The sequence below is a fragment of the Arachis ipaensis genome, chromosome B05, assembly GCF_000816755.2.
Source record: "Arachis ipaensis cultivar K30076 chromosome B05, Araip1.1, whole genome shotgun sequence".
Taxonomy (NCBI): Eukaryota; Viridiplantae; Streptophyta; class Magnoliopsida; order Fabales; family Fabaceae; genus Arachis; species Arachis ipaensis.
Window position 1 is genome coordinate 2,855,986 of NC_029789.2, and position 16,043 is coordinate 2,872,028.

Below are 16,043 nucleotides of genomic sequence, written 5' to 3' on the forward strand. Positions count from 1 at the left end.
TTAGTAATCTGATTATTAAAATATTATTTGTATACTAAATTCAGTTACTAAAATTAATTATTAATATAAAATATATGTTAAAATATAAAATATACATTAAAAATAAATTAAATAATACATATATTTTTATATAAATACACGATGATTGATTTTAGTAACTGATTTTGATATATATCTAATATGATTGTTTTGTTATTAATAATTATTGGGAGGATATTATTATTAGCTATTGTATCAAAATTGTAAGAAAAGTATTAATCACTTAATATGCTGAATAATGAAAATTACAAACTAATCCAACCACTCCCAAGAATAAAGAAAAATAATACTACTAGGAGCATTTATTTTTTTTTCTCAATAAACAATTGTTAGGGATCATTTTTAGCTCCATAATAACATTTCTCCAATAACATTAGAATTAATTTTTTTTTTCAATTAATATATGCTTTCTAGGAACACCATATATGAAAATTTTATGCTCATTGATTAAGAGGGGGGAATGAAAATAACAGAGAAATAGTTTAATATCCCTATCAACAATTTATATTTCTCTTGATTCTGATCACTTGCTAGATTGCTACTTGGCACTGATTCCTCCAATAATTATTATGAAAACCTTTGTGGGACATTATTGTAAAACCAAAAAATGATATTAAAAACAAATTATCAAAAGGACATTGAAACTCCAATCAAGATTAATGTCCTTAAATTATTTTGCCTTACCTACAAAGGTCAACTTCTATAGATTTTGGTGTCGGTGACAATTTAAAGCTTTACTAGCATGAAAATTTAGCATAGATGTTGATATACATAGCATTTAGATTTTAGATACATTATACTCATATTATTAGTGAAGTGATATTTTCAGCTGTGATCAATCATTATCTTATAGAATTATCTAAAATGTCATTTCACTAACATTTAAATTATTTATTTATTTATTTTGAAAATTTTGAGATTATTATTATTTCTTCTGTTCTTATAGTAACAAGGCCTTTGCTTTTGATTTTTCATGTAAATTAAGAAAATGATTGAAAGTGTTAGTGTTATATAAATTAAAAGTGTTAGTGTTATGTAAATTAAGTCACATAATTTAATTATCTCAAATAACTATAAGCATGTAATATTAATTTGCTAAATAAACACTTATTTGAGAATAAAAATATATAAATTTAGCTAATATATAGTGTTAAGATTATATTAATAAAGTTTTTTAATTCTTTTATTGAGGTAAATACTAAATCGGTACCTGGAAGACTTTGTTGCTGATAAAATAGTACTTAATTTTTGTTATTGACAAAATAGTTCTTGAAAGATTTTAAAATTTAACAAAATCATCCATCCGTAAAAAGATAATGTCACAGTGAACGAAAAACGCTGATGTAACCGTCGTAAGAGAGCTCCGATAATAGCAGAGAGTTTCGACTTCTTCTTCTTCTTTGCCATGGCGAAAGAGGATGCAGCGACAAGGTGTTGCTATGGCGGAAGGGACGCTTCTTCTTCTTCTTTGACATGGCAAAAGGGGACGCAGCGGCGAGGTGCTACCATGGCGGAGGGGACGCGGAAAGGACGCAATGGCATGTTGAAGAAGAAGAAGCGGCGAATACAAGAACGCGGCGAGGTACTTCCATGGTGGAAGGAGACGCGAAAGGGGATGCAACGGCATGTTGAAAAGGAAGTGGCGAACGCGAAGAATGCGGCGAAGTGTAGCGGCATGCCATGGCGGTCTTTTTCTTCAGCTACCATGGCAAAAGGGCACGCAACGGTGTGTTGAAAAAAGAAGAACAATGTCGCCGGAGCTCTCTTCCGACGGCCACATCAGCGTTTTCCGTTTAGTGTGATATCATTCTTTCAAGGCTGGGTGAATTTGTAATCTTTTAGCGGCTATCTTGTCAATAATAAAAATTAGGTACCATATTATCAACGCCAAAATCTTTCGGGTACCAATTTGGTATTTATTTCTTCTTTTATTTTAATAATTACATAATAAATGCATTAAAAATTTAAATTTGATATGTTTTTAATAAAAATATTTTTAATTAATTACTTTAACATGTGTCTTAAAATACACATATTAACCCAATCCAAATAATATTTAATAATATGCCAATGTGGACTTTATAAACATCTAATAGAATCTGATAATAACATTTATGGGTATATTCATTGAATCTGAAAACATCCATAAGTAATTTCAAATGTGGGCCAATTATATCCATGAATAATTTGAATGTTATTCTCTAATTTGAAGACTACTTTATATTAACTATCACTAATATTACCTTTTCCCAAAATTTTGTGAAACAATTCCTAAGACAATGCAATAAGAACATGTTTAAAAATAGCAATTTGGGGTCCAAATTCTAATTAAGCCACGCCAGAAAATTGAAACATTTCAATATTAAAGTTTGACATTTTGGCCTAAACAACCACATAAGCTGAATGTATTTGTCTGCCCCCACAATGCCTTTGATATGCTTTTTCTTTCAATTTTTTTTATATATATGTGTGTGTAAAATTTATAAAATAATCCAAACTTAAAAAATATTATTTTTCAAAGTCCTTTTTATTTTGAAACTCTTTATACTATTAATCTATCAAAATTAATATATGTAAAATTAAATTTTATAAAATTATATGCACATATTTTGGATGAAGGAAAGGGATAATCCTTCCATGATGAAACAAAAGCTGACCTGGATATTGAATCCTTATTAATATAAATACACTTTTTTCCTTATAAGAGAGAGATATAACATATAGGAAAATTTTCAAGTGTGTCATAGTACCTAGTACCGGTGTTTCAGTGATTTTTAATCGTTGATCTTAATTATAAAAAATATATATAATATATATAATTAAGATCAACGGTTAAAAATCATTGATATACCGGTATGAATGGACATTTGAAAATCTTCCTAACATATAAGTATGAACACTTGTTATTATTAGCTGTAAATCTATGATAGTGAAAGCTTGTTGCATGATCTAGTGGACCCGTTCCAGATACTCAAAGAGGTACTTGACACCTTAGAGAAGCTGAGAAATTTGATGTATTTGGTTTGGTTTGATTTAATTTAATTTAAATACAATAATTGACCTCATTTTATTTATTCTTTTTGTTAATTTATGATTAATGGCATGTGATGTAGCACACTAAGCTTCCAACATAGGCCAATTTTGGATGAAGGGTTGAGTTAGGATATAGGCATGTGTTGGCCAAACTATCTTCTTCCATAGTCACAAGTATATATATTATAACCCTTTCTTTCAATTTGTTTCTTTTATTAAGAATTAGCAACTTAGTTGTAATTTTCCCATTAACATGGCAATGTTTTTGTCTATAGGGAAAACAACCAAAGTTTATGAACATATATATTGACACTAGTGGTCAATGCCTTTTCTATGGCATTAAGTAATTAGTTATGATTATTCAACATTTAATTTAAGTTAATGTTTTCTATAGCTGCCCATGTGGTTAAATGAACCATAACTAGGGACCTATGATATTAACTAATGATGATGATAATGATCTTTTTGTCCTTGAAGTCAACAATAGAAACAGAACCAAAGTGAAAGTAGCAGTAGCATATTCATTAATATGAGTGGCATAAAGGTAAATGTTATTCATTTAACAGCTGAGAGTGAATGTGAAACAACAATTTGAGGACACAAATACATAGATAGACACAGATTCAGACACAGACATAGTACATAATCAACCTCGGTTCTCCCCCAACTACCCTCCCATTTTGCCTATTGTACACTTTTCTTTTTGACAAATTATGCTTTCAAGACAACACTTACACAACAAATACAAATGAGATAAAATTGAAAAATCAAATTATACAAAAATAAAGAAAAAGAAAAAGAAAAAATAATCAGAAAATATACTACAATTTTGTGCAGCCAAGTCAAAGCAAATTTGCAAATGAAATTTGCCAATTCATTCTTGTTGTACCATTCCCTTTGTCTTGCTCATGTTACTGACTGCAAATGACAGATATCTATGTCCCTTTCTTCTTTCTTTTTCGCCCTTCACTTCATATCTTTCTCAAATGGGAAAACAGAAGATATCAGCAGCCATTGTATCATTCCCTCCAGAAGAAATCCAGCCATGTCACAACCAGGGAACCTGATACAAACAGAACAACAGATACAACTATGCAATGGTTAAACTTACAGCTAGGACTATTTCATCAACTACTCCCTTCGTTCCGTTACTACTGTCACTTATCCGGTCGATCGCTACAGGGATAAGCGATAAGTGATAGTAACATAAAACGGAACGAGACGAGTAAATTTTGTGGTAACAAGGTTATCAAACTCGACAGTTCGTCTAAACTCGTAAACTCAGGTTGGGACACAAACTAGTAAACTAGTAAGGATTCCCGAGTTAATTTGAGTTTGATAACTTACTTCGAGTGGTGGAAAACGAATTCAACTTACTCAAGGGATCTGTTGCATGCCAACAATGGTGTGATTAAAAAATCATTTCAGGTTTTCACATAATTAACTCCATCACGCTTTCTTTTGTTAGAATTGGAGAAGAAGCAGATCTGAGCCCAGCTCTTTTTCTGCTTAAGTGGCTGGGTTTTTACATCTTTCTTATCCCTCTTCTCCACTAGCTCAGTCATGTACTCCACAACAGCCTGAGATACAACAAGAGTGATTGTGATTTCTAAAAATAGAAAGGTCTATAGTGAAATACCAAAAGAACTAGACGGATAAGGGAAGTTACCTGTGCCCCCTTTTCAGCTATATGTCTTGGTGGAACTTCAAGAGGATTCTCTTCCACTCGTAGGACGCGTAGTCGTGTGAGCATCCTAAATGAGTCCGGAAGGACTCGTATCTGATTGTTACTGATATCCAGTTCCTCGAGCATTTCAAGGTTCCCAATAGATCTTGGTAAGGATCTCATGTCAGCGAAATTGTTTCCTATGTTCATCTTGACAAGAGAGGTCGCGAAACATAAGCTCTCCGGTACTGACTCGAGCTCATTGAAACTCACATCAAGTTCCTTCAGGTTTATCAGAGACGACATTGTTGTAGGTAGTTGCTTGAGGTTATTGTACCGGACAGACAAAATCTCCAGACTCTGAATCTTTCCTACAGCTTCCGGCAGGGCCTTCAGACGATTGTAATCGGCACGAAGCTCTCTAAGCTTGGTACAGTTACCAATAGAATGTGGAATTTCTTCTATATCATTTGTCTCCACATTCAATATTTTTAGGCTAACAAGTGACCCTATGGTATCGGGAAGCACTGGAAGCATATTCGAACTCAAATCGAGCTCCTCAAGCCGTATCAATCTGCCAAAAGAAGCAGGCAGTGATGTTAACTGGTTTCCCCTCAAATCAAGAAAGACCAAGCTGAGGAGACCTCCAATAGAATCCGGGAGCTCAGTGATCCTATTCGAATGCAGGTCCAATCTGGTCAAGGATGAAAGGCCCCCAATGGTGGCAGGTAGGGCCGTAATCCGGTTCTCGGATAAATCGAGTGTGACCAAACTCGACAACTTCCCTATCGAATCAGGCAACCAATCAACCTGGTCCTTCAATTTGTTCTGCAGCTTGAGATCACGAGTACCTTTCTTTGCAGAGACCTCAATTAAACTAGCAAGTTTTATCAAACTTAACTTATCACTACCATCTTGGCCTGCACAACAAAGATTCATTTCATCAGAACAAAAACCATCACCACCTATTCAAACAATCCAAGTTCCAATATGACTACCTAAACATAATCAAAATCATCATAAGAATAATAACCCAATTCGATTGTAAAGAAATGAGAAGCATATATGGTTTTACCTGTACTTGTCGTGGCTTTCAGAGATGGATCCAATATCTGAGGCTTGGATGGTAAACTTGATTCAATTCCAAATCCATTAGAGTAGAATGTAGACTTTGAATTCTTCACATAACTATCATCTCTTGTTACCAACTCCTTAGCCTTCCCAAGCTCCTTCTCCGCACGGAACAATATAGAAGAACCAGCAGCAGAAGAGCTCGGAAGTGCGTCAAAACCGGCCTTAGAACCCGAAGCAGACGCCGAACTCTGCGCCGCAAAGCTCGCCGAAACAGAAGCAGTTGAAGCGGAGCCATTGGAATAACCATGCTTCCTTGAATCCGAAGTGTTAGAAGCAGAGGGACTGGAAGAAACACACCTTGAAGCTCTCTGAATCAATTCGTCGAACAGAGAGTGGACATTCTCGAGATCAAGTAGCTTCAGTGCTTCCCTCTTCTGCTCCTTGCTATGATAATAAACCAAGCTTCTCTGCATCTCTTGCAGCACCATGAAAAGCTCTTCAGGCACTTCGGGACCCTTACTCTGCCTGGAAATGGATTCAATTCTCGCTTGGTCCTCTTTGTCAACGTTCAGAATCAGAACCTTCGCAGCTTCAACCTCGTCAATGGCGGGTCTAGAAGGTAAGGATCTGTGAATCCTCATTATTTCTTCCACCACCGTGTCCACCGACGACCAAGTTTCCATTTTTATTAGCTTCGAAATCACGTTATTCCCAGCAATTCACAGAAACTAAAAACAAAACAGAACTTTAATTATGGTTGGGTCCAAAGCTCAAAACTTTACCCCCATCACGAAACACCCAGCTGCAAAAACGACGCCGCTTCGCAGTTGAAATTGGAAATGGAAAGGAAAAGCGAAGAATCAGAAGAATTTCAATTCCGTTTTTTCGTTGATTGTTCGAAGCTAATTTTGGAGTGAGTTTTTTCTCTTTTTCTTTTTTTTTGAATTGAAGAAGAGAAGAATTTGAGAGGAGAGTGAGAGAGAATGGAACAAGATCTGCGGGTTTCTCTGCTACTAATATTTACTCCTTTCTTCTTCTTCTTCTTCTCCTTTCTTCTTCTTGTCTTATGCGGCAGTTTTTTTATTGTGTTTCCAGATATGCCCCTGTTATGTTAGTTAAATAACGAGAGAGGACAGAGGGGTTATGCGCCCGCGGTATTATTAACGGTTTTTAAATGCCGTTGGTTATGTATTAAGAAGAATTAGGAGCTGTAATGTTCCCTCCAACTCCAAGATTCAGATTGATTCTCATTCATTCATGTTGCAATAAGTGCTTTGCTTTCCATTTTGTTACTGGATAAGAAAGACTTGGATAGTGGAATGAAATCCAATCATGGTGACTTGGCAAAGCATCGGATACATCAAAGTTGCTTATTTTGGTCACTTGAGTTGAGTGTCAGTGTTTTCTTCGGTTTTTGCACTTCTTAATAAATAACCATCATTAACCTTTTCTCTAATCACCGTTAGAATTATTATTATTATTATTAGTATTATAACTTTGCTAAAAATTAATATAATAAAAAAAGTTAAGATTAAAAGGAGATTGGAAGATGGGGAGTGGGGAGTCTGGGGACAGGTGCAGGAGCTGAGAAGGGTTACACGTTCAAAGGGTGTATCCAGCTGGCAGCTACGTTTTTTTGTAGTTGTTTATAGTATCTCCCAATTAGTCAAGCCTAATTACTCGCGAATTGAAATTTTATTTAAGAGTTTGTTATTGACAATAAATTATAGATCAACTCAAATTACTGCTACTCACACTATTTTCACACCCCACAACAACACACACGATCATTTTCTCTACTAAATTTCTATAGTGCTTAGTCAATATTACACTGATTTAGTTTTTTTGGTGATTAAATAGAAAAGATAAAAAATGAGAGACAAAATCAAATTAATTGGCTAGGGTCATATTTAAATTTATTAGATGTTGAAGCTTATTCCATGGTTGGCTCCAATTCGAGTGAATGTTCGCGATAAAAGCAGCTGCTTTAGCTATACAATCTGCAACACTATTTACAGTCCTCTGAATTAAAAGATTAGAGATTCTCCAATTCTAATTCATAACATCCTGTATATGCTTTGCCAAATCCCATTTCAAAATATTCTTACCAAGCATTTTTTGGTTTACCAAAAAAAGAGCTTCTAAACAGTCTGTTTCACAAATAATCTTACGAAATCCACTCTCCCAAACAAGAAGTAAACCTCTCCAAATTGCATACAGTTCAGCAAAAAGAACACTGCACACTTCGACTTTTCCAGTGTAACCTTTCAACCAACCTCCATCAGGATTGCGAATGATACAACCAAAACCAGCATAGTCAGAAGGAGCAAACCAACTAGCATCACAATTCAATTTAACAGAATGAATTGGAGGTGGAACCCAATGCAAATAAAGTGAAGGAGGAGACTGAGATTGATGCATAGCAAAAATAGTGTGAAACTCCCTTACTGAACTACGAATCAAACTCACCACTTTACTAGCACTCTATGAATCATCTATATTAAATAAGTCATGATTCCTGCTTCTCTAAATCCACCAGATGGTCGAAAAGAAAAAAAAAAACATCTCCACTCCTTGCACCTCTGTAGAGTCAATCATGTAAATTCGAGTTATCTGAATACAGGCCTAAAAGGTTCCAGACCTCCTTGATACTAGGACACTCCCGAAGACAATGAAGAATGGATTCAGAACCATTCTAACACCGATGACAGGTGCTAGATAAAGTTAAACCACGACCCAAACAAAACTCTGCCGTAAGAATAGCATTATGAAGACCGAGCCAAATCAAGAACTTGTAAATCTAAATTACATTATTATCGTCTCTAAATCTAAATTTTAGATATCATAATAGTCTTTCTTTTTATTTATTATAACTCAACAAATAAAATGATAAATTAAGACTCTTTTATCATGTTAGATAATGATAAAATGACATCCTTTAATTTTAGTGTTCAACCAAAACAAAAACTCCAATCAAAATGTGAGTAGAATGTTTATATTTCTATATTATCAAAACGACGTGGTTTTATTGTCTAGTATAATAAGAAATTGGCAATTCATCACTTTATTTATAATTAAAAGACCACTATAATGCTCTGAATTCATTCGTAGATATATAATTTATGAGAAATATCAAAAAATTATTAGAATTTATTAATTTTGATTATTAATTAATATCTAAAAATATAAATTAAAATATATTATTAAATTAAAATAATTAAGTTAATAATTAAAAATAATAATAAAAGATAATTAATATCGATATTTGATGCTGCTGGATACTAACGGTAATCTCCCTGTTTTTTTTTTCGGTCAATGAGAGTGATTTAAAAGCGTGACAATTCCCGGAAATAGTGCATCTTGTCTTTGTCCGTATGGCCCAATAAAATAAAAAAAATCTAGCCCAATAAAAAGAAAGAAAAAATCTTTGAAATATTGCTACTTTTCCAATAGAATTTGAATTCTTTAAATTTTAGATTTTTACAGTAAAATAAAATCTTTTACCATTAGATATTTTATCTCTTATATTTTTTTTTATTCTACCTACAAAATAAATGATGATAGATTATATTTTATTCTCTAAAATAAAATTTAAAATTCAAAATTTAGACCATCTAAATCCTAATTTGATGCCCTAAATTGAAATAAAAATAAAACATAAGCAGCAGGCTTTTAATTAAATTGTTGATGTAATTAAATGAATGATTAATAGTAGAGAGTCACGTGCTATGCCAATAGATGTCCCCTCACATAGAGGCGAAGCCCATCTTCATCTTACTCGCTTGCCCCCCTTATGCCTTGCTTCTCCATTATATCTTATTAACTTCATTTAATTTATAAGTATATAAATTTTTTAGTTTACTGAATATAAATATTTTTTCAAAAAATTTTACCAAATTAAATTTCATAATTACATAAGTATCCGAAATATAACATACGGTAAATAAATACGACTTTTACAAAAATATTTTCGTTCTAATTTAAGTCGAGTTATATCTCAATAAGCTATGTTTGTTATAACATCAAAATCATCTTTCTATAAAACGAACAAAAGATCACAAAGTGAGTGGTAGAAAAACTCTAAATCTTTCCCACTATTTAACTGATTTATATAATTATATCTCTCTATTAACTTGAGTATTAAAATATTTTTTGCAGATACACACTCTACGCTCAAGATCAAAGAAGCTTCCAGATATTATAAAATATTCTTAATTGATTTTATAAGATGTGATTTATATTATATGAAGTTTTCTTTTACATACATTTTTTAGAGCCATTTAAGCTCTGTAGGGTAATAAAATCATATTTTACGAAACCAATTAAAAGAATGTGGAAATTCAGATGCAGTCGACTTCACGTGAAGTTGATAATTAAGAGCTGTTAGATGAAAATTTAGTTAAATTAGTCAAATTATCTAACAACTTTCAGTTATCAACTTCACGTGAAGTCAACTATACTTGAGTTTTCACCTTGAAAGAAATCAATTTCTCCTAAAACTACAACACGTTCATATATACATGCCCCTACATTAAATATTCCCTATTATTATTATTATTATTATTATTTTTGAAATATCCTTTTATTCGATAAGTCAAAGATTAATCGATTATAAATTTGAATTTTATTTAAAAATTTATCGTTGTCTAATTAATTATTGTATACAATGTATAAAATTTAAATTCCGACACTTATTTAAATAAAAGAATGAACCGATTAATCAACTAATTTAAATTAATTAATTGTTTAATTATATTGTTATTACAATTTGAAAGTTTGTATTTGTATTTATAACAACCCTGCTGCCATATATGAGTGGTGCCATAAATGTCATTGCTCATTTATGGGAATGAAAATTTATTAGTTCTTCATTGAAGGAATAATATAATAGCATGAATGATGTTAAATTTAATGTATATAAGGCAATGTGAGAGAAAGTCGGGTACACCTTTCACCCTTATGTTATCTTGTTAGGCCTTGCCCCCCTTATCATTCATTATTCATGCAATCATATCATCATGCATATAACTCAACATATTTCAATTACGAAATTGTCTACTATATATATGGGTATGTATAATACAATACATTTTCCAATTTCACTCAATACATATGAAAAATTATTGAGATGCGGGATCCAATACACTATTGACCTCACAAAACACCTTCAATTCTTATCCGTTCGTTTAGAGAAATGAATCAATAATGTGTATATATGCATATAATATATGTGTGTGTAAAATTATATACTTCTCAGAAAACAAAACATTTAGATGTATAGTTCAGTTTTTATTTGATTAATCAACTGTGAAACAGTGATAGTATATATTTCTCAAATTTTAGTTGAATTAAAGTTGTGATATTACATACCCTTTGAATAGAATTTAGATTTGTGACGAATTAATTTTTGGCCTGTTAAATAAAAAATATCATAGATAAATTAAAAAAAAAACTTGTGACAATGCATGGAATGTAATTTTGAGTATGAGGTTTAACCATTTTTTTTTATTGATGAATTTATCATATAGATGAAGCTATTTTATTATTGTGTGTCGTGTTAGTGAATGAGTTTTCTTTTATTTTTTTCAGATATATATTTAAAACCTAAATCATGATATATTGATTTCTCATCATGCACACGAGTGGGTGTTGGGCAAAATACAAGCAAATTAATTTAACATCCATGCATAATCATAGTAGGAATTTTCAGTTTTTGATCAAAAGAACCAAATATATTCTTTTTTTTTCTGTAACAAAAGATGATTTGTTCAGAATACTAAGAACAGCAAAATTATTGGGAGTGAACATTGAGAAAATATGGTTTGAACTCTGCTATCAAAAAACACACGTAAAACAAATAAAGGAATAAAAGTTATCGTGAAACCATTTATTTTAAATATTTGATGTATAATTGTTATTTATTTTTAGATTTTCGTTTCTTGATTTTGAATATACTTTTAGTATAAATTTATCCATTTTTACTTTTTCAAATAATACTATTGTTACGGTGGGTAACCAGAGATTGGGGGGCCGGATGACGTTGGTAGGCCCAAACGTGTGAGGGAGGAGACTATCGCGTTTGCCCGAAACTCGGTGTTCCTCCGTCCGACTTGCACGTGTGAAAGAATGGGGGGTGGTACCTGCAAAGACACTCCGATGCCTAAGTTAGCAAGGGTATAAGCAAGTTTAGAATGTATTGGACTTAGTGATACCTGAGGGAAGTCAGGGTATTTATAGTGGTGAACCAATAACCACCGCTGAAGTAGTGCCACCTTTTTAGGCGGATAACCGTTCCCATATCTTAGGGAGGTTAAGATATGGCTCTATGAAGTGGTTAGAGAGTTTCTAGGGGCAGTTACTCATTCGAATGAGTGTTATCTGCCAGCTAACCCTCGTATCCGACTTCTTTGGAGCAGGTCGTGTTTAGTACCGACTTCTGGGACGAAGGCTGGTACTGGAGGAGGGCCAACCCTTTGGGTTGGGCTTCTTTGCTTAGATCTTGGGCCCTATTTATTGGGCCAGGGTATGAACAGTGCCCCTACTCGAGCCCAATTTCTTTTTAAGAGTTGGGTTCGAGTATTCAACTCGGGGTTTTGGCCGATTTGCAGGAGGACCGACGTGATGGTTTAGGAACCGACGTGATCTTTCTTGACCTTTCGGTTCTGACAGTTACGTCTAATCAAGCATCGTGTCCGTTAGGGGTGTGTGTAGAGATTTAATGGCCTTGGTAACGGTGCATCTTCATTAATGACTGCCCCCATTTTACCATTATGCCCCTAACGTCTTTATAAATACTTTCCCTCTCTTTCGTTGTTTCGTTTCTACAATCTTTCAAATTTCCCTTGCATTTGTTCGTGCTGTATTGTTGCGTTTCGAAGGTTCTTACTTCCTCCTGTCTTGATTTCAGACTCAAAGGTTAGTTTTTTCCCTTCTGTGACATGTTTTCTATTTGCGTGCCTTTATCTTGTAGGTAGATTTGGTTTGTAGGCTTTAGTTTCGTGCCCCTTCCCTTAGAGACCGTGTGTTGATTTTTCTTTTCTTTTGTAGGTTTCTTGTCACCCCCTTTTTTAAGAAAAGAAAATGGCTTCCGTAGATGCTCTCTCCCAGTGGGTAGACGTTACGGTTCTAGGGGAGGAGCCCTCCGTTAACACTGAATTTATCACCCACCTTCGTACTCACTATAGAATTTGTACTTCTGAAGAAGATGAGCCCAAGTACGAGTTGGTAGTCCCGGGTCCAGAAGACCGGGTTTGTTTCGGGAGGGCTGACGAGACGGCCCCTCATTTCTTTTTTATGTATGAGAGTATGGTCACTCGTTTGGGCGTTTTCCTCCCTTTTTCAGAGTTTGAAATGTCTGTATTGCGTCATTGCCGAGTGGCTCCCACCCAGCTTCACCCCAACTCTTGGGGTTTTCTAAAAATTTATCAATTTATCAGCCAGGCTCTAGAGTTTCCGACTTCTCTAAGGATTTTCTTTTACCTTTTCCATATGACCAAACCCTTCAGTGGGCTAAATAATAAGCAACAGTGGGTGTCCTTTCGAGCCATTCAAGGTCGGAGGCTTTTTACCCTTTTTGACGAGTCCTTTCACGACTCCCCTTTTTATAAGGGTTATTGTAAGTTAAAAAATAAGTACCCTTTTTTGGATAAGGGTTTTGAGTTACCTTATGTGCGCATGCTTTTTCTGTTCGTGGTTCTTTTGACTCCTTGATCTTTTCTAGGGAAAAAAAAAACCTTTTCTTTGGGGCTTGCCTGCTTTTCTGAATTTCCTTAAGGTAGCCTTGCTATTCTTTCGTAGTTTTTCCTTATCTCTTTTTGTTATTCCTAGTGCTCAATTTTGTTTTATTGAGTTTTTCGTGACTTAGGCTACTTTTGCGATTCATTTTAGCTTTACTCGGCTTCGTTTTCCGACCTATGAGTCGGATTGCTTCCGAGTTTATCATGATCGACTTTTATAGCCTCTTTACGCCGACTTGTACCTCGTCGTTTTATCCTGACGACCATCTAGGTCGGTTCATGGGATTTTCACGTTTTGTCGAGCTTAAATCGGCGCGTTTCGTAGAAGGAAAAATAAAAAGGGAATTTAAAAGAGATATTACGGTTTGTCCTCTTGATCCCCTGCATATTCAGCAACGAAGTCGGCGAGGCACTGGGCTTTAATCGCCGTCCGAGTTTCATACTTTAAGTCGAACTCGGAGAGCTCTATTGCCCATTGTACCATTCTTCCTGCAATATCCGTTTTTTGGAGGATTTGCTTCATGGGTTGATTCGTGCGGACTCTTATTGTGTGAGCCTGAAAGTAAGGTCGTAGCCTTCGAGAGGCTATTACTAAGGAGTAGGCGAACTTTTCTAATTTGTGGTACCTTAGCTCAGGGCCCTGTAGAACTTTACTGATGAAGTAGATTGGGTGTTGCCTGACCTCCTCTTCTCTTATCAAGGCTGCTGAGACAGCCCTGTCTGCCACGGAGAGGTATAGGATGAGGTCTTTTCCGGCTATAGGTCGGGTCAAGATAGGAGGGTGGCTCAAAAACTTTTTGAACTCCTGGAACGCCTCCTCGCATTCGGGAGTCCACTCAAACTGATGCCCCTTTCTCAGTAGGGAGAACAGCGGAAGGGATCTTAGTGCTGATCCTGCCAAAAATCTGGAGAGAGCTGCTAGTCGGCCATTCAGCTGTTGGACCTCTCTCAAACAAGTCGGACTTTTCATCTCTAGGATAGCTCTACATTTGTCGGGATTGGCTTCAATCCCTCTTTGTGTTAGCATGAATCCTAGAAATTTTCCTGCCTCCACTGCGAAGGCGCACTTTGCAGGATTTAGTCTCATCCCGTGCAACCTTATGGTGTCGAAGACTTGTGAGAGGTCCGGAACCCTCCTGAGATCATATGGATATGTCTTTCCGGAGTTTGCGGTGGTGGGTCTCTTTTGTCCATATCATCTCGCTTTCTTTTTCCATGACTGTCCGACCTTTCTATGAGATATCTGTCAAGCCGACCTTCTCTGGCTAGCTTTTCTATCACATTTTTAAGGTCGTAACAGTCGTTTGTGGAGTGCCCATATATTTTATTGTACTCACAGTAATCACCGCGGCTCCCTCCTCTTTTATTTTTAATGGGCCTGGGAGGAGGCAGCCTTTCGGTATTACAAATTTCTCTGTATACATCCACTACAGGGACTTTCAATGGAGTATAAGAGTGATATTTTCTTGGCCTATCAAGGCCGGGCTCTTCCTTCTTCTTCGCTTCCCTCTCCCTCTCTTTCGTTGAGGGAGGGTGCCCGAGTCGCGAACTTGGGTCTCTTAGCCTAGCGTTTTCTTCCATATTGATGTATTTTTCGGCTCTTTCCTGTACATCATTTAAAGAGGCGGGGTGTCTTTTTGATATGGACTGTGAGAAGGGACCTTCTCTGAGACCATTGACTAGCCCCATGATGACTGCTTCGGTGGGCAGGTCTTGAATCTCCAAACATGCTTTGTTGAACCTTTCCATATAGGCCCGTAAGGACTCTACGACCTCCTGTTTTATTCCCAGGAGACTTGGTGCGAAGCTTAAACTAAAAACATTGTAGATTTTGAAGAAAAAAATATTAATTATAAAAAATTGGGCTATAATGTTAAAATTATGATTTTGCCACCACTAATATTCTATCATTTTAAATTTGGTATTTTTTCAAATCTTTTATGGTTGTTCCTTAAATTTTCTCAAAACCTTAAAAATAAAAATTAAATGTCATTTTCAATCCGGACCTTTTTTTTTTCACAAGACAAGGCGTCCTTCCACAATTTGAAAATTCCAAATCGGTCTTCGATTATCCAAGTAATTAGTCTAAATTACCCCTTTAAATGGTGACTTGTTAATGTTTCTAGACTACTTAGACCAATTACTTGGATGGTTAAAACCCAATTAGAGATTTTCGATTTGTGAAGAGATATTTCATCATTCAGACATTATTGAGAATCTTGACCAAAAAAAAAAGACATTATTGAGAATCAAAAAGGCATACTCAAAAATAGAAAAATTTTGCTAACAAGTAACAAGAACACTTATTAACAATACAATTTAGGGAGAATAAAACTTGAAGTTTTTAATGCACATAAGTTTGCTTTTCCTATAAGATCATTTCCTTCTAGTGCAATTGTTAGTAAATAAGTAAAAACAGGTAACCGCAATGTTGAACCATAGCATTGGGAAATATAATACAGACTTTATTTATATTATCTTTAGACTAAATTCAA

At 34.7% G+C, this 16,043-nt stretch overlaps 1 protein-coding gene across 2 annotated transcripts; it reads right to left on the reverse strand.

Annotated features, from left to right (window-relative positions):
* Window positions 3,583-6,890, reverse strand: LOC107642480 (plant intracellular Ras-group-related LRR protein 4). Of its 2 annotated transcripts, none has more exons than XM_016345850.2 (4): window positions 5,814-6,890; window positions 4,742-5,658; window positions 4,450-4,652; window positions 3,583-4,162 (listed from the first exon to the last, which is right to left on the reverse strand). In XM_016345850.2, exons 1-3 carry the CDS (start codon window positions 6,493-6,495, stop codon window positions 4,497-4,499), a joined length of 1,755 nt encoding a protein of 584 aa, XP_016201336.1. In that variant the 5' UTR covers window positions 6,496-6,890; the 3' UTR covers window positions 3,583-4,162; window positions 4,450-4,496. The 2 variants fall into 2 exon arrangements, with proteins under 2 accessions (XP_016201336.1, XP_016201335.1); XM_016345849.2 differs by having other exon boundaries at window positions 3,593-4,135; window positions 5,814-6,888.